Source organism: Rhinatrema bivittatum, chromosome 9 (genome assembly GCF_901001135.1).
Source record: "Rhinatrema bivittatum chromosome 9, aRhiBiv1.1, whole genome shotgun sequence".
NCBI lineage: Eukaryota > Metazoa > Chordata > Amphibia > Gymnophiona > Rhinatrematidae > Rhinatrema > Rhinatrema bivittatum.
Genome location: NC_042623.1, coordinates 240227015 through 240251082, shown reverse-complemented (window position 1 = coordinate 240251082; position 24068 = coordinate 240227015). Strand labels below are relative to the sequence as shown.

The 24068-nt window shown below is 48.8% G+C and overlaps 1 protein-coding gene across 1 annotated transcript in view; it reads right to left on the bottom strand.

Annotated features, from left to right (window-relative positions):
* The window catches only part of CCDC39 (coiled-coil domain containing 39), a 294107-nt gene that overhangs the window by 193765 nt on the left and 76274 nt on the right, over positions 1–24068 (bottom strand). The window contains exons 9-11 of the mRNA XM_029616381.1: positions 23110–23242; positions 20072–20266; positions 5175–5339 (exon numbers count right to left, since the gene is read on the bottom strand). Of these exons, the coding sequence (XP_029472241.1) occupies positions 5175–5339; positions 20072–20266; positions 23110–23242 (493 nt within the window). The remainder of the gene's footprint in view (positions 1–5174; positions 5340–20071; positions 20267–23109; positions 23243–24068) is intronic.

Sequence of the window (24068 nt, the reverse complement as noted above, 5' to 3'; positions counted from 1 at the left end):
GTTAACAGTCTGCTTAGGAGTTAGCAATCTTGTTATTTAGGAGAGTTGTGGGTGGATCCTTGGACCGGTGGCAGATGACACGCCCCCCGGGGGAAGATCCCCAGAGGGACCACCGGTCAGGCTCAGAGTATGGAGACAGACACACACTAGTTCTTTTATTAGACAGTATACTGAATCACCAGAGGTGGCAGTAGTGAGCTGGAATGCCCGGCTGGGCTATAGTCCCTCAGGTACTGGAACAGCGATCCCTGGAGGCTGAGCTGTAGAGAAACTGAAATATAGTGAGTAGGCAGGGTATGCAGAGTTCATGAACTGAACTAGATGGTAACACTCACACAATGTCTCATAGAAGCCCAGGACCTGGAATGTATAGGCCCTCGAGGAGCGAGTACCTGGTTCCAGGGAAAGCTCTGAGAGAGCGATGGTAACTCACTGATGTAGTTGGCAGTGATGTCTTCCAGGCAGAAGAGAGTACCGAGAAAGTCTGGGAACGATGGCCCTTGAGGAGTGAGTACCGGTTCCAGACTGTCACCTGAAAAACAAAGGAGAGAGCGAGGCCCCCGAGGAGTGGGTACCCCTAGTAAGTCCGAGGAGGCAGAGTAGCTTAGGTAGATTAACCCCTTGCTAACTCGATGTGTTAGCAAATTCTAAGACCTTATAAGTCCTTCGCGGGTGACATCATCTTCGGGGGGCACCCCCGAGGTTCGCGCCATCGCCGGTACTTCAGTCGGGGCCACGCCGCGCATGCGCCCCTAGTCCTCCAGGAAACATGGTGGGTTGCAGCATCTAGCCGGTTCGGGGACGCCGGAGGACCTCGTCAGAAGGACGCCGCAACAGCCAATCTTCCCGTGGACGAAGAGGGAGGCGCCAAAGAGGTAAGGAGGGCGGAGAGAGGGCATCAGGAACTGACGGACACAACAGGGGTGACATGAACCGTAGAAGCCATGTGACCTAGCTGTTCGGCTTGTGTGCAGAAAGCTCGCTAAAGTGGACAGAGTCTCTGCACGGTCCTTTGGGAGGAAGGCCTTGGATACGGTTGTGTTCAATTCTGCTCCGATAAATTGTAGAGTGCAAGATGTTAGAAGATGGGATTTTTTGTAATTGATTAGAAATCCCAATGAGTGAAGCAGATTGACTGTGCATTTGAGGGAGTCGAGAGCTCCTTGCCTTGATTGACTCTTGATGAGCCAGTCATCGAGATACAGGAATACAAGTATGCTTTCCTTGCGCAGATGGGCCACTGCCATAGCTAGGCATTTTGTGAACACTCTTGGTGCTGAGGCAAGTCCGAATGGCAACACCCGGTACTGAAAATGTTTGTGACCCACTAGGAAACGCAGGAACTTGCGATGAGAAGAGCATCTAGCATGGAGAGTATCGGCGCCAATAATGTCAAGTCCAGCATCGGTGTGGCCATCGGTGCTGGTGATGGAATTGCATCGGCGATGGCATCGGTGCCGGCGATGGAATCGGCGCCGGTAATGGAATAGGCACCGGAGATGGAATCGGCATTTGTGATGGAGTCTGTGCCAGTGCTGGCAATGGCATCGATGGAATCTCCCGTAAAGCTTCTTTAACCGCCTGGCAGATGAAACCGTCCAGTTCCGCCCTTATAGTTGAAGTAAGAGCAGCTAAAAGGGGTGGCAGTGAAGGCGGAACTGGCCCTTCCACAGATCCCTCTTGTGGCATGGTACCCGGCAACGAAACCGGTGGGGATCGCCTGGGAGTGGTAGGCATCGATGGTACCAATGATCCTCTATCCGAGAATTTTTCGGAGTCAGCTTGATAGGTATTGATTGCCCCCCGGACATCGATTCCAGAGCTCTTCAATGCCAGTGCCGATGTTTCTCCCGATGCTCGGTGCCCTTTTTCTCGAACACCGAGGTGGATTTTATAGATGACTGAGAAGGAGTCGGACATGAACGGTCACCAGCTTCATTGGGACGAATTCATGTCTTAAATACTAACTTTTTTGCCGCTCCAGCTGGAGACGAGTGTGTTGAGGACGATGTCAATGGCAAAACTGAAGATGGAAAAGATGCTCCATCTTCTCCAGACGAGCCCTTCTGCCTTTTACTGTCATCTCAGCACACTGCGGGCATGTCGATACATCGTGTTTCTCGCCCAAACACAACACACATTCGACGTGTGGGTCCGTAATGGACATGTGCGAGGACAATTCGGGCATTTCTTAAACCCAGTAGCCATTCTGAAGGCTGGACAGCCGTCGACAGTCTTTGACTAAAATATTCAAAATAACGGTATCAACCGGAAAAATATACTAGCCTTGTTATCATGTTTTTACTGTTCAATGTAAAGCGCCATGCCGTGCGTTTGTTTTGCGTTACAATGTGAACCGATATGATATCCTGGACGAATGTCGGTATATAAAAATTTTTAAATAAATAAATAAATAAAATAAATACTCACCGGACGGTGGAAAAAAGGAGACCCCTATGGAGGGGATAACTTTGAAAAACTTGTAACTTTTTCTGTTAAGAAAAAATAGCGTGTGGAAATTACCACACAGGGCTCCTTCACCGCGAGGCTAATAACAGCGTGGAAAAAAGATGACTGAAGGGGAGACCCCTGTGGCTCGAGGGATCATGGCATGCTGGGCATGTTCGTTTGGCTCAGTGTGCCAGTCAAAAGTTTCTAGAAACTTAGACAGAAAGTTTTCCGCGATAGGGCTCCGTCCAGTGACGTCACCCATATGTGAGGACTATATCCTGTTTGTCCTGGGATAGCTTCAGGCTCGTCCACGGCTGACGACATCAGAGGCCCGGGATATTTAAGGACAGCCTCTCTCCACCACTAGATGACTTGGCAACAAGTTCCTTGGTTCCTGCTTTGGTGCTTTGCTCCAGTACTCCAGACCTGTTGTTCCTGCTCTACGGATTCCTGCTCTGCTTCTGCTCTTCGGAATCCTACTTCTACGCTCCTGCTCCTTGGGGTCTGGCTCAGCGCTTCTACTTCTTGGGACCCTGTCACTGCGCTTCCGCTCCTCGGGGCCAGGCTCAGCACTTGTACATCACAGGACCCTGTCTCTGCGCTTCCACTCCTCAGGCCCTGTCTCAGAGCTTCTACATCACGGGACTCTGTCTCTGCGACCCTGCTTCCCGGGACCTGCCTCAGCACCTCCGTATCACGGGATCCTGCTAATGCGCTGCCGCTCCATGGGCTTTGCCTCAGTGCTTCTATTCCACAAGATCCTGCTTCAGCGGCTCTGCTAAACAGGGCCGGCTTCAACACTCTATTCTACAGGCTCCTGCACCCGCACTTCCTCTCCACAGGGTCTGCCCCAAGTGATCCAGCTCTACTGCCTCAGGAACTGTGTAGGACCTCGTCCCTCAGGGCCTTCTCTCTCTCTCCCCTCGAGGGCACCTCGATCTCAGACTGATCCTGACCTCTCTGACTCTCCCTGCTTTCATCCATCTGTCTCTCAGGGAACAGCCACACAGAGGCCCACCTAAGACCAGCCGGCCTTGGCACCCAAGGGCTCAACCTGCGGGGAATGTGAGCTGGTACTGGCGAAGTTCCTGTTAGCCTCTGCTCCCGGCCAGCTTCACCTCCCAACGGTGGGGACCTCAACCCCAGCTCGGGTAAAGGGTCCACAATTCCTAACAGATTGCCAAGTCCATTCACCCGGCGGAAGTCTCAGCAATACAAGCCAATCCTGGCCTAGCACAAAAGATCACTGAACAATAAAAGATCCTGGAGACCCTCACGGTAGCAGTGGAGAACCTTAGCACTCGCCTTGATGCCGCCATTGCGGTAAGTCCACCGTCTTCAGCTTCCAGCGCCCCGGCTCCCGTGCCGGTGCCATGGCCGACTGACCTGCTTCTGGCGCCTCCACTCTCCTCTGGAAACCTCTGATGTGCCGGGGTTTTCTGAACCATTGAATTCTGAACCTTGGCCTTGGAGCTGCACTGGGGACAGGATTGCCTTCGATCCATTTTTCTCGAGGGGTTGAGCTCCCGGATCAAGGATGAGCTGACGGCCCGTGAACTCCCTCATCCTTGTTCAGCAGAATAGGCTGAAATCATAACTAAATATCTTTCAGTTCAAAATGTGCTGAAATTCAAAAAATGTCCATCCAGTGGCTGGAAGCAGAGAACACTGGGTGAATTAGCTCTGACATATATGCTGGTGATGTCATTTAAAAAAAAATATAGAACTCTGCCTCCATGCTGCTGGATGAGCACTAACAGGTTCTGCACTGGTGGAGCAGAAGGTGAAACTCAAGACTTGGCTCTTCCTTCAAGCATTCCCAGAGAGCTAAGAACAAGATATAATCAACCTACTGTCCTATAGCATTAATGCAATGTTTATTTTACACTATTTATTATTGGCCTTATTTATATGTTTCATAGGTGAACTTAGTTTGTTTTTTCTACTTATTATATAGCAATCGTTTGAAATGTTCTATGTAAATCGTTTGATATGTTCCATGTAAACTGCCACACGGCGGTAGTTATTTCAGTTACCTGTGAACCGGAGTGATATGTATTTTATACAGGAACTTCCGGTATATAAAAACCAAAAAAAAATAAATAAAATAAATAAGGAAGGAAGGAAGGAGCCAAGCCGCACATTTTACTTTCAGAAATTAAAGCCAGCCAAATGCTGGCGTTAATTTCGGCCAGCACCAGGAAAGTGTACAGAAAAGCAGAAAAAACTGCTTTTCTGTACACCCTCCAACTTAATATCATAGCGATATTAAGTCGGAGGTCCCAAAATTTAAAAAAAAATCCCCCCAAAAAAATAAAAAATTTAAATCAGCCGGTGGCCTGCGGGTCGGAAGACGGACGCTCAATTTAACCAGCATCCGTTTTCCGAACCCATAGCTGTCAGCGGGCTCGAGAACAGACACCAGAAAAATTGATCATCGGCTGTCAAACCCGCTGACAGCTGCTGCTCCGTCAAAAAGGAGGCGCTAGGGACGCACTAGTGTCCCTAGCGCCTCTTTTTACCGCGGGCCCTAATTTGCATGTTCTTCCCCCCTGAATCACGCGCACAGGACAGCGGGCGCTCGCCCACTTTCCCGAGACTTTTACTGAATCGGCCTGTATGTCGGGGGTAGTCAGGCCAGCAGGATGTTCAAATCCCAGCATTTGCCACATTTAGCCGGACAAACACGCTGAATGCAGAGCTCTACATTTTCAGTGCAATACCTGAAGTTTCTTGTGCTGTGTCCTTATTAAAATGAGTGCATTCTTCTTGCTTTCTAAGGTTATGGTAAGTTCGGAAATTTTTGCTTCCAGCATCTTCTTTTCCTCTACATTAATATCTCCTTTCAACCGAGACAACTTTCGCTCTAATTGCTGAATCTGAAAATCCTGAGCAAACCAACAGAGAAAAATTCATTAGCATAAGAAAACACCACATCAACTTCCAAAGTAACCTGGCTTCAAGTTATTCACTCATTAAAGATCTTGCCCTCTCGCACAAGTTAACAGTTTATTAGAATCCTAGCATCATGATAATCTAATGTGATATATAGCAAATGATCTTAAATGATACAACACACACATACTCTACAAAACTAAATATATTATTTATTTATTTTTTTATATATATATATAATTTTATTGTCAATCAAAGCAACAATACAGTGGAAAACAACTCGAAACTCAGAACTCGTGTCAGAACCTGAAGAGGTCCATGACTGTAGTTGTCCAAACCAAATGTAACAGGAAGCACGATTGAACAATGTTTTACAATGTGTAAGTACATAATATATTATTTTATATAGATAGAATACTTGTTATAGGGAAGTTCATGTTCCTGTTCATACCCCAGATCAGTCCAGACAAGTGGGTTTTGCATCCCTACATGCAGATGGAGAGAAATAAAAAGCTTTTCAGGCACTGCTACTTAACCGAGAGTGCCACCTGCAGTCCCTCCGTATTTCTGTCTCTAGCAGATGGTAGAGGTGCAAACTTGCAGTCAAGTAAAGGTTAAAATATTAAAAAATAAGAGATTAGAGAAAGAGAAAAAAATTAGGAAAAGAAGATTACAGGAGTCGCTCCCTGAGGTGTTAGGTTACTTCGAGGGGCATCTTTCAGGTAGAGCCGGGGGTTGTCAATCCCCGTTCGGCTTTACCCCACAGCATCCAGGGGTAGGAAAGCCAGGGATCCTGAATCCCTCCTTTCTCTGAGGTCTTCTTTCCTGAGCCTTCAGTCAGCAGTCAGCAGCAGGGAAGTAAATCTTTCTTCTGTTTGTTTTTGTGTCTGACTGTATCTTTAAAAAAAAAAAAAAAAGGAAAGAGGGGAGTTTGCAGTGTAAGTCTTGCTGGCCTATGACATTGCAGGCTGCTGCTCAGGGGGAATAGAAGAGCTGCTCAGCGGTGCAGCATGGTTTTCAGGCAGTCACTGAGGTGACTCAGGCCGCGGCCATTAGAAGGTTGATGCAGCAGGAAAAGCAGACCACATTGCGTGTGCTCCTTAATGGCGCTGATTTCAGAGAGCGCCAAAACTTGTCAGGCCAGTGGCGTCGGCCGCATGTTGTGCCAATTGTGCTGCGGGGAGGGGAGGGACACTCCTTAGTGCCAGCAGCCGACAGGAGAGCTACCTGATCTCAGGGTCCTGTCAGGGAGGCCTCCAGGGGAGATTTTGCCGTTACAGGCAGGAGGGCTGCACATGGCGTTTTCTCGGAAGCCTTGAGATTCCCCTTCTCTTTTGTATCCAGAAGTGCAAGCCGGAGTTGAGGACCAGGGAGAAAAAATCCTGGAGGCACCAGATTGTGGGGGCAGTGATGGGGAGGAATTCTCCAAGGATTTTGTTTTACTCCTACACAAGGCCTATTTGGCCAGGAAAGGTGCAGGGAGTAAGCAGCCCCTGAGTCAGAAATTGCAGCAGAACCCAAAGAGGCCTAGAGGGTCCCTAGCTAGTTCGGGGGACCTACTCTACTGACTGGGTCTTAGCCATCCTACTAGGAATGTAGAATCGGATGATTCCAATGGCTTGCAGGATGATCCAGGTGAGGATTTGGCAAATGCTGATCCTGCGGATGATCCTGGAGATGATTCAACTAATGATAGGTTAGGGAGTAACTGGGATGGAAATGGAGATTTGTCTGACCCTGAGGAGATACCAGTTGTGGAGGTGGATGACCTGCGGGTCGTCCGCCTGTTCTGTAAGAAGGAGTTGAGACCCCTTATTCCCCATGTCTTGAAGGAACTGAGTATTAAGGTGCTGCAGGAGTAATCTGATAATGAAGGAATGAATCCGGTGCTGGATGGCCTCCGAGGTCCTCCGAAGGCTTTTCCGCTCCCCAAGAAAGTTAAGAAACTGGTGAACTGGGAATAGGATAACCTGGAAATACGTCTGAAGGTGTCCAGGGCAATGGCGAAGTTATATCCTTTAACCGAGGATATTTGACAGCTTTTGGTGCTGCCCAAGGTAGATGCTTCGGTGTTGGCAGTCACCAAAAAGACAACCATCCCGGTTGCAGGGTCTGCCGATCTAAAGGACTCTTGGGACAGGAAAATGAAGATCCAGTTGAAGAGAATGTTTGAGATCTCAGCCTTAAGCCTTTGTGCAGCGATCTGCAGTAGCCTGATGCAAAGGGCCTGTTTGTGCTGGGTACAGGAGAAGGCTGTTGGTTCCTCTGATGATTCTAAGCAGGTGGCCCAGTTAGAAGCTAATGTTGCATATGTTGCCAACACGATTTATGATTTGATTTGGACTTTGGCCAAGAGCATGGTATCAGTGATGTCAGCACGCTGTTTGCTATGGATATGGAATTGGTCAGCGATATTTGGTCCCAGCTCTGCAATCTCCCCTTTAAAGGAAAGCTGCTGTTTGAATTGGATTTGGAGCAGTTAATGAAGCAATTGGGGGAGTCGACGGGAAACAAGCTACCAGAAGATAAGAATGGCAGGAAAACCTTTACTGCTCGCTCCCGTTTCCAGGTTGTGAGGCATTTTCGTCCCAACAAGAGTTCTTCGCCAACAATGCAGAAGCAAGAATCTGGAAGACAGCAGTCCTTTTGGGGTTCCCGAAGACCTTCCAGGGATGGTGTCGTCCAGGGTACCAGAGGTAGTAAGTCCTCACAATGAAGCTACATTGGTCCACTCTCTCGCGCAAGTGGTTGGGGGAAGCCTGACACGATTGTACGGGGAGTGGACCAGGATCACCTCAGACCAGTGGATTCTAGAGATGGCTATGTTTTAGAATTTTCTCACTCAGTCAGGGAAGTGTTCATGGAGTCTCACTGCACATCCCGCAGCAAGCAAGAAGCAGTCCTGGATAAGTTGCTCCTACTTCGGAGGTCTGATGCAAACATTCCGGTTCCGGCAAAGGAGCAGGGTCGAGGGAGGTACTCTATTTACTTCGTAATTCCCAAGAAGGAAGGAAACTTTCAGCCCATTCTCGACCTGCAGAGTCAATGCAGCTCTGCATGTTCCATGCTTTCGTATGGAGACGTCATGAATAGTGATAGCAGTGGTTCTCCAGGGAGAATTTCTGGCCTTCTTGGATTTAAAAGAAGCTTATCTACACATCCCCATATGTGCAGAGAATCAGAAATTTCTTCGCTTTATAGTGTTGAGGCAGAATTTCCAGTTTCATGTCCTGCCTTTTGGGTTAGTGACAGCTCCGTGGGACTTTCATAAAGGTGATGGTAGTGGTGGCGGCTGCACTGCGAAAGGAAGGGGTTCTAGCTCATCCTTATCTGGGTGACTGGCTTATCCAGGTGAACTCAGAAATAGAATGTGGCTGGTCTGTTCAAAGGGTGCTGGAGATGTTACGATCCCTGGGCTGAGTTGTGAACCTAGCAAAAAGTCATCTCATTCTGAGCCAGTCTTTGGCGTATTTGGGGATGAGATTAGACACTCAACTGGGCAAGGTGTTTCTTACCTCAGAGAGGATTCTGAAGTTGCAGTCACAGGTGACCTGACTGTTAAGCATGCCAATGCCAAGAGCTTGGGACTACCTGCAGGTTCTGGGTTCTATGGTATCTACTCTAGATTTAGTACCATGGGCCTTTGCTCATATGCGTCCACTTCAGAAGGCGCTTCTGTCCTGTTGTGATCCATTGTTGGAGAAGTTGCATCGGCCCATACCGCTCCAGGGGGCCTCCAGATCCAATCTCTTGTGGTGGCTGTCGCAACCCAGTTTGGAGAAGAGGGTGGATCTGGAGATCCCGGACTAGGTAGTGGTGCCAGCCTTAGAGACTGGGGGCAGTCTGTTAAGGGTGAATAGCCCAAAGGCAGTGGTCACCAGTAGAGGCGACCTGGTCTATCAATTGTTTGGAAACAAGAGCAGTGTGCAAAATGTTGAGGATGTTCCTACCTCAGGTTCAGGGTCGAATGGTGAGAGTGTTCTCAGCAATGCAACAATGTGGGCATATGTCAATCAACAAGGTGGGATGAAGAGTCAAGGAGTGACTCTTGAGGCCCAGGAATTAATGTCTGGGAGAAGTAGTACCTACAAGGGATTGTGGCATCTCATGTTGCAGGAGTGGACAATGTTCAGCGGATTATCTCAGCAGGCAGGAGTTAGACCCGGGGCAATAGGAGTTGTTGATGGAGGCTTGGGACCTCATCCGAGCAAGATGGGGCAATCACCAACTGGATTTGATGGCGTCACACAGCAATGTCAAAGCAAGGAGATTCTTCAGTCACCAGAGCTGAAGGCATAGACACTCTGGTTCTTCCATGGCCAACAGGGATCCTGCTGTACATGTTTCCTCCATGGCCTCTTGTAGGGCGAGTCTTACAACACAGAGCGACATCCAGGCAGGGTGGTGTAGGTGGCGCCGTGGTTTGTGGATCTGATTCATCTCACCGTGGACAGGCCCATCAGGTAGGCTAACCTTCAAGGCCTGCTCAGGCAAGGACCTATCTTCTCGGATCGAGTGGATCGCTTTTGTCTCACGGCTTGGCTTCTGATAGGAGACATTTAAGATCAAAAGAGTACTACTTAAATGAAGACATTGCTTCAGGCACGGAAGACCTGCCACTTTGCTAGCTTATGTCAGGGTGTGAAGAGTGTTTGAGTCCTGGTGAGTAGAGGAAGGCCTGGATGTGTTACAGATGGATGTTCCACACATCCTGGCCTTTTTATAGCAGGGCTTGACTAAAGGTCTCACCTATAATTCGCTTTGAGTACAGGTGGCAGCCTTGGGATGGTTTCGGGGAAAGTTGCAAGGAGGCCGTTGTCATCTCATCCAGATCATAAAATTTCTCAAGGGAGCCAAGCATCTGTGACCTTCAGTGCGGAGGATGTGTCCCTCTTGGAACTTAAACTTGGTGTTGTGAGGTCTGTGTGGTCCTCCATTCGAGCCGCTGCAGAAAGTGTCTTTGAAGGACCTTACTTTAAAAGCAGTGTTTCTGGTACCGATTGCTTCGGCCAGTAGGATTTCTAAGCTTCAGGCTTTCTCCTGTAGAGAAAGGTTTCTGCGCATTTAAGACAATGGTGTGTCTTTGCAGATGGTACCCTCGTTTTTGCTGAAGGTTGTTTCATTTTTCCACCTCAAGCAGATGGTAGATCTTCCGGCTTTCTGGCTTTTTTTTTTTGGCTGGGGAGTGATAGCAGACGAGGGATCTGCACTTCCTGGATGTTCGTTGGACTCTGTTACGATATCTTAAGGTCACTAATGGTTTCCAATGGTCAGATTATCTCTTTGTCTTGTTCAGAGGTGCAAAGAAAGGAACTAAAGCTTCTAAAGCCACTATTGCTCATTGGTTGAAGGAAACTATTTTTTCGACCTATCTCTGTAAGGGTCGGACTGTCCCGGAGTGTTTTCGGGCACATTTGACAAGTGCAGGCAACCAGCTGGGTGGAGTGTCAGTTGGGGGTCACCACAGGAGATTTTTAGAGCGGCCACTTAGTCGTCCCTTCACACTTTCACCAAGCATTATTTCTTAGATGTGCAGGCGCCGGAGGAGGCGAGTTTTGGTGAGAGTGTTCTATGAGCAGGTCTTTCAGATTCCCGCCCAGTGTAGGGGAGCTTGGGTACATCATACTTATCTGGACTGATCTGGGGTATGAACAGGAAAGGAAAATTGGTTCTTACTTGCTAATTTTCATTCCTGAAATACCACAGATCAGTCCAGAGACCCATCCCCTGATTTTCAAAAGATTGTATTATTGGAGTTGGTTCCTAAGTGCACAGATTAGTTTGCATATAGTTGGAACCTTTGGACCGAAAGGAGGTTTTCTGTGTCTTTGGATGTGAGGGCCACAGTTCAGGGGGCTCCAACCTGAATTTCTATATTCGCCCTAGCAGGGGAAATTCTATGTCACTAAAGAAGATCCTGGAGAGGGACCACTGCTAATTAATAAGAAATCGGAGGGGAAGTGGAGTAGACAAAACTCTGTTTACAGAAGAGAATGTATGGGAAGAGCTAGGAAATCTGAAAGTGGACAAAGCCATGGGGCCTGATGTAATTCATCCCGGGATACTGAGGGAGCTCAGAGATATGCTAGCGGGTCCGCTGTAAGACCTGTTCAATAGATCCCTGGAAACGGTAGTGGTGCCGCAGGACTGGAGAAGAGAAGTGGTGGTCCTGCTTCACAAGAGTGGAAGCAGAGAGGAGGCTGGAAACTACAGACCGGTTAGCCTCATCTCAGTGGTGGGAAAATTAATGGCGCCTCTGCTGAAGGAAAGGATAGTGAACTATCTACAATCCAGTGGGTTGCCCGACCCGAGGCAACATGGATTCACCAGGGGAAGGTCCTGTCAGACAAATCTGATTGATTATTTTGATTGGGTGACTAAAAAATTGGATTGAGGAAGAATACTTGGATTTCAGCAAAGCTTTTGACACAGTCCCACACAGGAGGCTTATGAATAAAATGAGAAGCTTGGGAGTAAGCACAAAGATTTTGGAGTGGATTACAAACTGGTTGACTGATAGAAGGCAGCGTGTGATGGTAAATGGAACCTACTCTGAAGAGAGAATGGTGTTAAGCGGAGTGCCACATGGATCAGTGTTGGGACCTGTTCTGTTCAATACCTTTCCAGCTGATACAGTATAGTGTGCTCCAGCGGCACGCACTGTTATCCTGCGTTTGGACGCTTGTTTTCGACATGCTAGCTCTACCCCTTATTCAGTAAGAGGTAATAGCGCGTCAAAAACACGCGTCCAACCCCCCCGAAACTAATAGCGCCCGCAACATGCAAATGCATGTTGATGGCCCTATTAGTTATTCCCGCGCGATTCAGTAAGTAAAATGTGCAGCCAAGCCGCACATTTTACTTTCAGAAATTAGCGCCTACCCAAAGGTAGGCGTTAATTTCTGCCGGCGCCGGAGAAGTGTACAGAAAAGCAGTAAAAATTGCTTTTCTGTACACCCTCCGCCTTAATATCATGGCAATATTAAGTCGGAGGTCCCAAAAGTTTAAAATAATTAAAAAAAAAAAGAAAATTTAAAATCGGCCCGCGGCTTGAAAACCGGATGCTCAATTTTGACCGCGTCCGATTTCCGAACCCATGGCAGTCAGCAGGTTTGAGAACCGACGCCGGCAAAAAGAAAATTATTATTTACCTGCTAATTTTCGTTCCTGTAGTACCATGGATCAGTCCAGACAGTGGGTTATGTCCCCAATCCAGCAGATGGAGTCAGCACAAGCTTTGAGGGGGCGTATCCATATATACTACTACCCCCTCTGCAGGAGTTCAGTATCGAGTATATCAAAGCCCGAGTAGAAACCCCCGAAGGATCAAGTTTGTGGAAACAGATAATGAAAACAATTGTAACCGCAACAAGTAACTGCAAACATCCTACCAACTTGTAGGGAGCTGTGAAAAACAGCGAAAAGAAACAACTGTGAAGACACAGAACACTGCGAGCAAGAAGCAGCGCAGAGCTGAGCAGGATCAAGAACCCAAACGCGGTGGGCGTCTGGACTGATCCATGGTACTACAGGAACGAAAATTAGCAGGTAAATAATAATTTTCTTTTCCCTGTACGTACCTGGATCAGTCCAGACAGTGGGATGTACCCAAGCTTCCCTAAATCGGGTGGGGTCCTGCGAGGCCTGCTCGGAGAACCTGCTCGCCAAAGTGTCCAGAGACCGAAGAGGCGAGGTGCAGACGATAGTGCCTCGAGAACGTGTGTAACGATTTCCAGGTGGCTGCCCTACAAGTTTCCTGCGAGGATACCGAGCGAACCTCCGCCCAGGAAGCCGCCTGAGAACGTGTAGAATGCGCTACGATTCCGGGTGGGGGAGTCCGACCCGCCCCAATGTAAGAAGCAGCAACGCCGGCCTTCAGCCATCTGGCAATGGTAGTCTTCGAGGCCTGAGACCCCTTCTTAGGACCGGCCCAGAGTACAAAGAGATGGTCAGAGGTTCGGAACTCATTTGTAGCCTCCAGATAGAGGCGCAGAGTGCGCTTGACATTCAAGAGACGGAGAGACTTCGGCTCTGAAGAAGAGAAGGACGGCAACTCCACCGTCTGGTTCACATGGAATGCAGAAACCACCTTCGGAAGGAAGGAGGGAACGGTGCGAAGCGAGACTCCAGAGTTGGAGAAACGGAGATAGGGCTCTCTACACGACAGAGCCTGCAGCTCCGAGATGCGCCGAGCGGAACAGATGGTCACAAGAAATACAGTCTTGAGAGTGAGATCCTTTATCGTTGCGCTGCGCAGCGGCTCGAACGGTGGTCCCGACAGGGAGCAAAGCACAAGGTTAAGACTCCAGGAGGGACAAGGGTCCTGCAACGGAGGACGCATATGCTTGACACCCTTGAGAAAACGAGCAATGTCAGGATACTGTAGAAGAGAGCCCCCATCGCTCCACAGCGAACCAAGGGCGGCCACCTGAACCCGTAGTGAATTATAGGCGAGCCCTTTTTCCACCCCCGCCTGTAGAAACTGAAGGATCTGAGGTACAGAAGCCTTAGCGGGTCTCGTGGCCTGGCTGGTACACCACAGCTCGAACACAGGTCGCCGACGTCGATGTCTTTCGTGCCCGCAATAGCGTGGATACTACCGCCTCCAGGTAGCCCCGACGCCGGAGGCGGCGCCTCTCAAAAGCCAGGCCGCAAGACAGAAGAGTTTTGTCTGCTCGAAAAATACCGGGCCCTGATGTAGGAGCTGGGGGAGGTGCCCCAGCCTGATTGGCCTGTCGATCACCAGCTGTAGCAGGTCCGCAAACCAGGGTCGCCTGGGCCATTCTGGGGTGACGAAAACCACGGTCCCCTGATGGCTTTCTATTCTGCGGAGCATCCTGCCCACCAGGGGCCATGGTGGAAAAGAAAGATATGGCGGCCACGGGAGGACCAGGGCATCCACTCCCTCCGCGCTCTCTCCGGCGACTGAAGAAGCGTGGAGCCTTGGCGTTGAGAGCGGACGCCATCAGATCCAAGTGAACGATCCAAGTGACCGATGAACGAGAAGTTGCATTGCTTTGTCGGAGAGAGACCACTCTCCGGGTCCAGCAGTTGACGACTGAGGAAGTCCGCCTGGACGTTGTCCACACCGGCGACGTGCGAGGCCGCTAGCCGGACGAGATGACGCTCCGCCCATTGCATCAGCAGCGTCGCCTCGAGCGCGACCTGCGGGCTGCGCGTGCCTCCTTGTCGGTTGATGTAGACCACGGTGGTAGCGTTGTCCGATAGGATTCTGACTTCTCGGTTCCGAAGAAGCGGGAGGAAATGTCGCAGAGCTAGCCGGACCGCTCTGGTTTCCAGACGGTTGATTGACCACTTCGCCTCCACCGTGGACCACGTCCCCTGCGTGGCGCTTCGATCGCAGACTGCACCCCAGCCTGCTAGACTGGCATAGGTGGTCACCACCACCCAATTTGGCAGATCGAGGGACATGCCACGGGCCAGGTTCGGCGGATCCAACCACCAGCCCAGACTGTCCCTGGCATTCTGTGGGAGCGGGAGAATCATCTGATAGTCCTGCAATACTGGTTTCCAACGGGAGAAGAGCGCCCACTGTAAGGTCCTGAGGTGCGCGAAAGCCCAAGGTACAAGGTCGATGGTGGACCCCATCACTCCCAGGAGTTGCAGGTAGTCCCAGGAGGTGGGCTCTGGTAACGCAGAGAACCGTCGTGTGTGATCCCGCAAGGATTGAGCTTTGTCCTGGCGCAGAAAAACTTTGCCCAGTAGGGTGTCGAAAGTTGCCCCCAAAAAAAAACCCAAGCGTTGCGAGGGCATGAGGGAGCTCTTGGAGAAGTTCACTACCCATCCCAGGGAATGTAGAAACCGTACTACTCGAGTCACCGCTGAGCGTCCATGATCGAATGACTTCGCCCGGAGGAGCCAATCGTCCAGATAAGGATGAACCAGGATGCCCTCCTTCCGGAGAGCTGCCGCCACAACTACCATGATCTTGGTTAAGGTGTGCAGCGCCGGCGCCAATCCAAACGCGAGAGCCGTGAACTGAAAATGCTGGTCCAGAATTTTGAAACGAAGGAAACTGTGGTGGTCCGGGCGGATGGGAATGTGCAGGTAGGCCTCCGTTAAGTCCAGGGAGGCGAGGAACTCCCCCCGATGCACCGCCGCAATCACTGACCGGAGCGTTTCCATGCGGAACCGAACGACTCGAAGGGATTTGTTGACTTCCTTGAGGACTAGGATAGGCCGGAAGGAACCATCCTTCTTTGGTACGACGAAATAGATGGAATAGTGGCCCGAGCCCACCTCTCCGAAGGGCACGGGCGCAGTAGCGCCTATCTCCCGGAGTCTGTCCAGAGTCAGCTGCACCGCTCCTCTCTTGAGGTCCGAGCCACAGGGGGAAAAGATGAACCTTCCCTGCGGGGGGCGGACAAATTCCAATGCGTAGCCGTGTTTTATGGTATCCAGGACCCACTGGTCCGAGGTGATCCGTGCCCACTCCGCTTAGAAATACGTTAGTCGGTCCCCAATCCTGGGGACAGGGGAGTGGGCGAGACTGGCATCATTGTGAAGACTTGGTATAGGGGTTCCCGGTTCCGGGAGTAGTGCGTGCGGGCCGATGCCCGCGGAAGGCGCGCAACCAGGGCTGAGACCTGGGGGCGGATGGCCGGGAGCCCGTCTGTCTGTAGCCCCTGTAGCGCCGTTGCGCTCTGGCTCTGGTCCGAGAAGAAGAAAACGCTCTGGATGGTCGAAACCTATCCTCCGGCAGCCGATGAACAGCGTTCTCCCCCAGGGACTTGATGATCTGGTCCAAATCCTCCCCGAAGAGGAACTTGCCCCTGAAGGGAAGAGAGCCCAGACTGGACTTAGAGGACGTATCAGACGCCCAATTGCGTAGCCACAGTAGTCGTCGTGCTGCCACTACCGAAACCATGGATCTTGTGAGGACCCGAAAAAGGTCGTACGAGGCGTCCGCCCCATACGCCACTGCGGCTTCTAGCCGATCTGCCTGGGCAGCCTCATCGGACGGCAGGTTCTGAGACGTGAGGAGTTGTTGCACCCAAAGGAGACTAGCCCGCTGGGCAAGCGAACTGCACATCACCGCCCGCATACCCAGAGCGGAGACCTCGAAAACCCGCTTAAGGAAAACTTCCAACTTACGATCCTGTGTGTCCCGCAACGCCGCACCTCCCGTCACTGGGATAGTCGTCCTCTTCGTGACCGCCGACACTGCGGAGTCCACCTTTGGGACCTTGATGAGGTCCAGAAAATCTTCGGGGAGCGGGTACAGCTTTTCCATAGCCCGGCTGCTCTTCAGGGAGGCCTCCGGGGTGTCCCATTCCCTGGTGAGAAGTTGTAAAAACGAGTCATGAATGGGAAAAGCCCGAGCCCTCGGCCGGAGTGCCGCCAGGACAGGATCTCCCTTCCTTGAAGAAGTGATGACAGCGGGAGCTACTGGGGCAGGCGGGTCTGGTGGCGGATCCAAATCTAATTCCTGGATGATCTGCGGGATGAGGTCGTCCAGCTCTTCCCTCTGGAAGAGGCGTAGGGTACGCGGATCATCCCCCTCCTGTGTGCCGTCCCCTTGTCCCCCGTCCGGGAGGTCAAGTCCATGTCCCGCTGGGTCTGGCACCGCCCCCACTGCCGCGGGCGTGGATCGGACCCGGGTAGGAAGGCGGGAGGCCCCCACTCCCGGAGGGTCGGGGGGGGCCGGCGTCGAGGGCGACATCCGAGGGATCTTAGGAGGGGGGGGGGGGGGGGTCCCACAGGTGCTTCCAGCCCCTGCAGATAAGCGGTATGCATGAGCAGGATAAACTCCGGAGAGAACCCCGGCCTGCTCGGGTGCGCTTCGGGGGCGGCGTGGTTCCTGCTCCCTGGCTCTGGGTGCTTGGTTCCTGCACCAAAATCGGGGGAACACCCCCGCTGGTAGAGTCCTCCAGGGATCCGTTCTCCCTCGTGGCCTCCAGGGATCCGTTCCCCCTCGTGGCCTGCGCCTCAGGGCGCTCAGAATGTAAAATGGCCGCCGTTCCCGCCAAAAATGGCGGAGTGGCCGGCCCGCACCGCCCGGGCAAAAAAGAGAAATCAGTCAGGGACTGTGAGGTACCTTCCCCCCCGGGAAGGCATCGTGCACAGATGCCCTCCCGGGAAATCCGGGACCCCGGGTCTCCGCAGGCCGCACAGCGGGACGGCCGCGGCATCGGGATCGCTGCAGGAGAAAAGAAAAAGCCACGGGGGGGGCCACGCGCACAAAGGCGCCGCTGCGGGGGGGGCCCGGTCGGCCCGCACTGCCCGCTGTCTGAAAATAGAGGAGGGTGCCGCGGGGGGGGCCTTCCTGGCCACACGACCCGCCCCAGACATCTTTCCCTAAATGGCTCAGCAGCCCATGAGGAGCTGTAAAATGGCCGCGGGTGAGGGAGTAAAGAGCGAAGAGGCCGGCTCCACCGGCTTTCGCGGGCACCGGGGGCTGAGCTGTAAAGGAAAAAACTACAAAGGAAAAACAAACTTACCCCTGGCTGCAACGAGAAATAAACAGCAAGGCCGCAGAGAAGAGACAAGGAAGATAAGCCACTCCCCAGGAGTTGAAAGAACTCTGCCTTTTTTTTTTTTTTTTTTAAACTTAATACAAACTTGATACAAACTTGATCCACAGAAAAAGACAACAACAAGCCATAATCAAGCAAGAAAGTGAAGGAAAAGGAGGGGAAGCCTGATTCCCCTACTCGCATCTGCTGGAGTCAGAAGATACTGAACTCCTGCAGAGGGGGTAGTAGTATATATGGATACGCCCCCTCAAAGCTTGTGCTGACTCCATCTGCTGGATTGGGGACATAACCCACTGTCTGGACTGATCCAGGTACGTACAGGGAAATTGAGCATCGGCTGTCAAACTCGCTGACAGTCGCCACTCCTGTTAAAAAAGAGGATCTAGGGACGTGCTAGTGTCCCTAGCGCCTCTTTTTACTGCGGGCCCTAATTTGCATGTTTGTCCCCCCTGAATCGCGTGCACAGGAAAGTGGCCTGTGCGCGCGCTAGGAGAGCGGGCACTCGCCGCTCTCCCGCGACCTTTACTGTATTGGCCTGTTTGTGAGCAACATTGCGGAAGGGATAGAAGGTAAAGTTTGTCTATATGCGGATGATGCTAAGATCTCTTACAGAGTGGACACGCTGGAAGGAATAAAGAGAATGAGTGATTTAAGGAAGCTCAAAAGGTAGACAAAGACATGGCAACTGGGATTCAATGCCAAGAAGTGCATAGTCATGCATCTGGGGTGTGGTAATCCAAAAATGTATGTGATGGGGGGTGAAGAGCTGTTGTGCACAGAGCACCTTGGGGTGATAGTGTCTAGTGATCTGAAAATGTCGAAGCAATGTGATAAGGCGATAGCTAAAGCCACAAGAATGCTGGGCTGCACAGAGAGAGGACTAACCTGTAAGAAAAAGGAGGTGATAATGCCCTTGTACAAGTCCTTGGTGAAGCCTCACCTGGAGTATTGTGTTCAGTTCTGGAGACCGTATCCTAAAAAGGGACAAAGACAGAATGGAGGCTGTCCAGAGAAGGGCGACAAAAATGGTGGGGAGTCTCCATTAAATGACTTATGAGGAGAGGTTGAAGGACCTAAATATGTATACCCTGAAAGAGAGGAGGTGCAGGGGAGATATGATACAGACCTTCAGATACCTGAAAGGTCTTAATGATGCACAATCAACAAACCTTCTCTGTTAGAAAGAAATTAGTAGAACTAGGGGTCACGAAATGGAACTCCAGGGAGGAAGACTCAGAATCAACATCAGGAAATATTTCATCATGGAGAGGATGGTGGTTGCCTGGAATGATCTTCCATAAGAGGTGGTGAAGACAAAAAACAGTGAAAGATTTCAAAGGGGCATGGGATTAAACACTGTGGATCCCTAGGGACTAAAGAATGGAAATGAAAAGGGAAGTGCATGGGGGTAACTTGCTGTGTGGTGGTTGCTACCCTTGGCCAGTGGGCCTTCATGCTGTTGGTGCAGCTCCAATATTGCTCTCTGCTTTAACAGTGGGGGGGGGGGGGGGGAAGGGGGAGGGGAAATCGGACTCAGACAGCAGCCAACAAGGACACTGAATTTAGGTGTCTGGGAAAATAAGTAGGAGTGGGGGCAACTTACTAATGAGGCTGTTGATGTCCTTGACCAATAAGCCTGAACGTTTGATGCTACCACAAGTTTGCTGGGCAGACTAGATGGACCGTTTGGTCCTTTTCTGCTGTCATTTCTATGTTTCTATGTTAAGTTGTTATTTGAGTTCACTGATGGCTCTCCATTGGCTTGGGTACAGACAGGTCAATACTGAGGGACTGCAGGTGGCACTCTCAGTTAAGTAGCAGTGCTTGTAAAGCATTTTAGTTCTCTTCCTCTACCTGCAAGTAGGGATGCAAAATCCACTTGTCTGGACTGATCTGTGGTATTTCAGAAACAAAAATTAGCAGGTAAGATAAATAGATGATAAAAAAAAAAAGGGCACAGTTAGAAAGTGATACAAGATAAGTATGTGCTAAATCCTATAAATAACACACATTTCATGAGATTGGTGTCTGCATGTTTATCATTTACAAATGCATGCTGGAGTAATTCATAAGATCCAGAACAAAAAGAAACTAAGGGAAAGCATCAAATATGAAAATTTGTAAAATATATATTTTAACAATGTCAGAAGCTAAAATACTTATTTATGCCAGTACTGACTAAATAGTTATCAGAGTGAATGCAATACGGTGCACAATGAAATAGCTACCTGACTGTAAATGATTTCCTGTTGTTTCAGAGCATTTAAATCGACTTTACGTAAGAGGCAGTTAAGACTTTTTAGCGTTGATCGACATCCACCGATTTCTGCTGTAGAGGTTTTCTCAGTGTCTTGCAGTTGATTGAGTTCCTGATGCTTTTTGAAATTCAGGTCTCTCAGCAGTTTTAACTGACCATCAAGTTCCTGAGAATAAAAAAATGTCATTTATTTATGAAAGAGCATTATTCCAAGCAGGTAATATGGTAGCAGCAGTACTTACTCTCACGTGTTAGTACTAAATCTGCTGCTCTACATGTTAATGAACACTGACTTTGTGTAATACAGCAGGCATATACCATTTTATCCTATGCATCGGGAATAAAACTCTTGGTGTTTTCATCATAGTTTTGCATGTATATTGTCTCTATTTAAAGGCTGCACAAGGGCCAGGCTGGAAGCTCGGTGGCATGCAAATGGAACTGGGTGGGACTCCCAGCTCAGTTCTTCCGCTGTTTGGATCTGCCAGAAATGGGGATGCTTTAGAAGCAACCCCTGGTTGGGGTGAGGGGAGTCACAGTCAACATGAAATGGAGACACCTAATGGCTGGATTTAGCACCTATGACTACAGGGTTTCAGAAGAAGCCCTGGTACATGGCCTTTATCTCAGTTCTGTCCTGCAATGACTTGCGCTAAGGGAGTGGCAAATGAAGGCTATTGGCCCTGGTTCCAATTGAGCTGGAAGCCCCAAAGGAACAGAAGGAAACTGCCAGCTCCAAAAATGTATGAATTAAAGAAATGCAGAGGGACCTCAATTTCAAGACAGCAACTTTAAGGCATCATGAACCTGGATAGCATCTACAGCTTTCGAGACAGCATGACCACATGTACCCTCCAGTCTTCAGGTACAATGGATGATTTTAATGATAGGTTACACATTTTAACTAATAGATCTGAAGGAACTCAAAAATGAAATGTCAGATCTCTTAGTTAAAATTTGTAATCTATCATTAAAATCATCCTTTGTATCTGAAGACTGGAGGGTGGCCAATGTAACCCCAATATTTAAAAAGGGCTCCAGGGGCAATCTGGGAAACTACAGACCAGTTAGCCTGACTTCAGTGCTGGGAAAAATACTGGAAAGTGTTCTAAAGATCAAAATCACAGAACATATAGAAAGACATAGTTTAATGGAAACAAAGTCAGCATGGCTTTACCCAAGGGAAGTCTTGCCTCACAAATCTGCTTCACTTTTCTAAAAGGGTTAATAAACATGTAGATATAGGTGAGCCAGTGGAGGTAAGTGTATTTGGATTTTCAGAAGGCATTTGACAAAGTTCCTCATGAGAGGCTTCTAGGAAAAGTAAAAAGTCATGGGATAGGTGGCGATGTCCTGGCTAAAAGACAGGAAACAGAGAGTAGGATTAAATGAACAGTTTTCTCAGTGGAAAAGGGAATACAGTGGAGTGCCTCAAGGATCTGTACTATGACCCCGTGCTTTTCAATATATTTATGAATGATCTGGAAAGGAATACGACGAGTGAGGTAATAAAATTTGCAGATGATACACAATTATTCAGGGTGGTTAAATCACAAGTGGATTGTGGAGGATCTTATGAGACTGGAAAATTGGGCATCCAAATGGCAGATGAAATTTAATGTGGATAAGTGCAAGGTGATACATATAGGGAATAATAACCCATGGAATAACATGGAACCTAACATCATGGAACATGATGTTAGGTTCCATGTTAAGAGCTACCGCCCAGGAAAGAGATCTAGGCGGCTCAGTGTGCTGCGGCAGTCAAAAAAGCAAACAGGATGTTAGGAATTATTAGGAAGGTAATGGTGAATAAAACGGAGAATGTCATAATGCCTCTGTATCGCTCCAATGTGAGACCGCACCTTGAATACTGTGTACAATTCTGGTCACCGCATCTCAAGAAAGATATAGTTGTGATGGAGAAGGTACAGAGAAGGGAGACCAAAATGATAAAGGGGATGGAACTGCTCCCCTATGAGGAAAGACTAAAGAGGTTAGGGCTGTTCAGCTTGGAGAAGAGACGGCCGAGGGGGGATACGATAGAGGTCTTTAAAATCATGAGAGATCTAGAACGGGTAAATATGAATCGATTATTTACTTTTTCAGATAATAGAAGGACTGGGGGCACTCCATGAAGTTAGCATGTAGCACATTTAAAACTAATTAGAGAAAATTATTTTTCACTCAACGCACAATTAAATTCTGGAATTTGTTGCCAGGGGATGTGCTTAGTGCAGTTAGTATAGCTGGGTTTAAAAAAGGTTTGAATAAGTTCTTGGAGGAGAAGTCCATTACCTGCTATTAATCAAGTTGACTTAGAAAATAGCCAATGCTATTACTAGCTTCAGCAGCATGGGATATACTTAGTTTTTGGGTACTTGCCAGGTATTTCTGGCCTGGATTGGCCACTATTGGAAACAGGATGCTGGGCTTGATGGACCCTTGGTCTGACTCAGAATGGCAATTTCTTATGTTCTTATGTTCTAGAATTAGGGTGAGCCACTAAAGTTCATGTTATTTCCATTATTTCCAAGAGGCCTATTCACCAATGACATGTGCGACTGCGTATAGCACACTTCATTCAATCAGCCTGTCATTTATACCAACAACTTAAGTGTATTACCTTTCCTTGGAATACTTACTGCCATTCACTTCTGTCTTACTCCTTTAGATGCACATTTAAGAAAACAGAACTATTCTGATTGTATAGTTATTCTGTGATAGATTTACTGGATGATCTATTTGTAATGCAATGTTGCTTACTTTTCTCTATACAAAGCAATTAAATATTGACCATTTCTTTATTCTCTTTCTTCACTAAGTGTTGCCTTTAACACTTCTGTAAACCTTGAAATAAGGGCAATAAATACAATTAAGTGTGAAAAGTAAATGTAAAAACAGACCATATCTCGGTGCAGTGGAATGACATCAGCCCATGTTGCTCCACATCTGCCTGAGTACTGAAAAGGCTGTTTATTTGAATAAAACACATAAAAGGTCACATACTGTAACTGTTTGTTGTTCCTCCTTTAGTATTTCTTCCATCCGAAAAGATTTTTCTTCTACACTCAGCACCGATTCAGTCACAAGCTTTAATTTTTCTATTAGACCCATGTTCTGTTCTTTAACTAGATTTAAACTAAAGAAAAAGAGTTTTTACCAAAAGTAATAGGACTCACTGGCAAAGTTCACTTTTTATACCTTAATCAATATTTCTTGAAAAAGGTGCTTCAGTCTGTTCCTGAACTTACATGGTTTTGTATCTATTCAACATGCAGTCTCTTCAGACCACTTCTAATTTGCTGCTTTCTTGTAATTGCTGAACTTGTAAAGCATCTTCAGGCTGATGCAATACAGTGAGCTCAGTTGAGCGCATGACTTTACCGGTGTTTGGACACACGTTTTGGATGCACATCCAAAAAAACCCATGCAATAGGAAAATTGGTTCTTACCTGCTAATTTTCGTTCCTGTAGTACCACGGATCAGTCCAGACCGTAGGATGAGCATCCTGTCCAGCAGGTGGAGACAGACCAAAATCAAGCAAGCAATAAGAAAAAACTAACAAATTGAACAAGTGAACAATTGAAAGGATTCTGTATGAATAAAAACGCTCTTGCATACAATTTTATTTTCATCTGTTAGATGCTTCCGGTGCCTTTAGTAATAGTAGACAACAAATCAGATAATTTAAAAAAGCTGTAGAAAAAGACAGAACATTCGAGCGGACGTATCAGATCTAGTATGGGCGGGTGTCTGGACTGATCCCTAGTACTATAGGAACGAAAATTAGCAGGTAAGAACCAATTTTCATTTCCCTGTACGTACCTGGATCAGTCCAGACCGTGGGATGTACCAAAGCTTCCCTAAACAGGGTGGGACCGAGATAGTCCTGCTCGAAGAACCTGCCGTCCGAAGGAGCCAAAAACTGGAGCCTGCACATCCAGATGGTAATGACGAGCAAAAG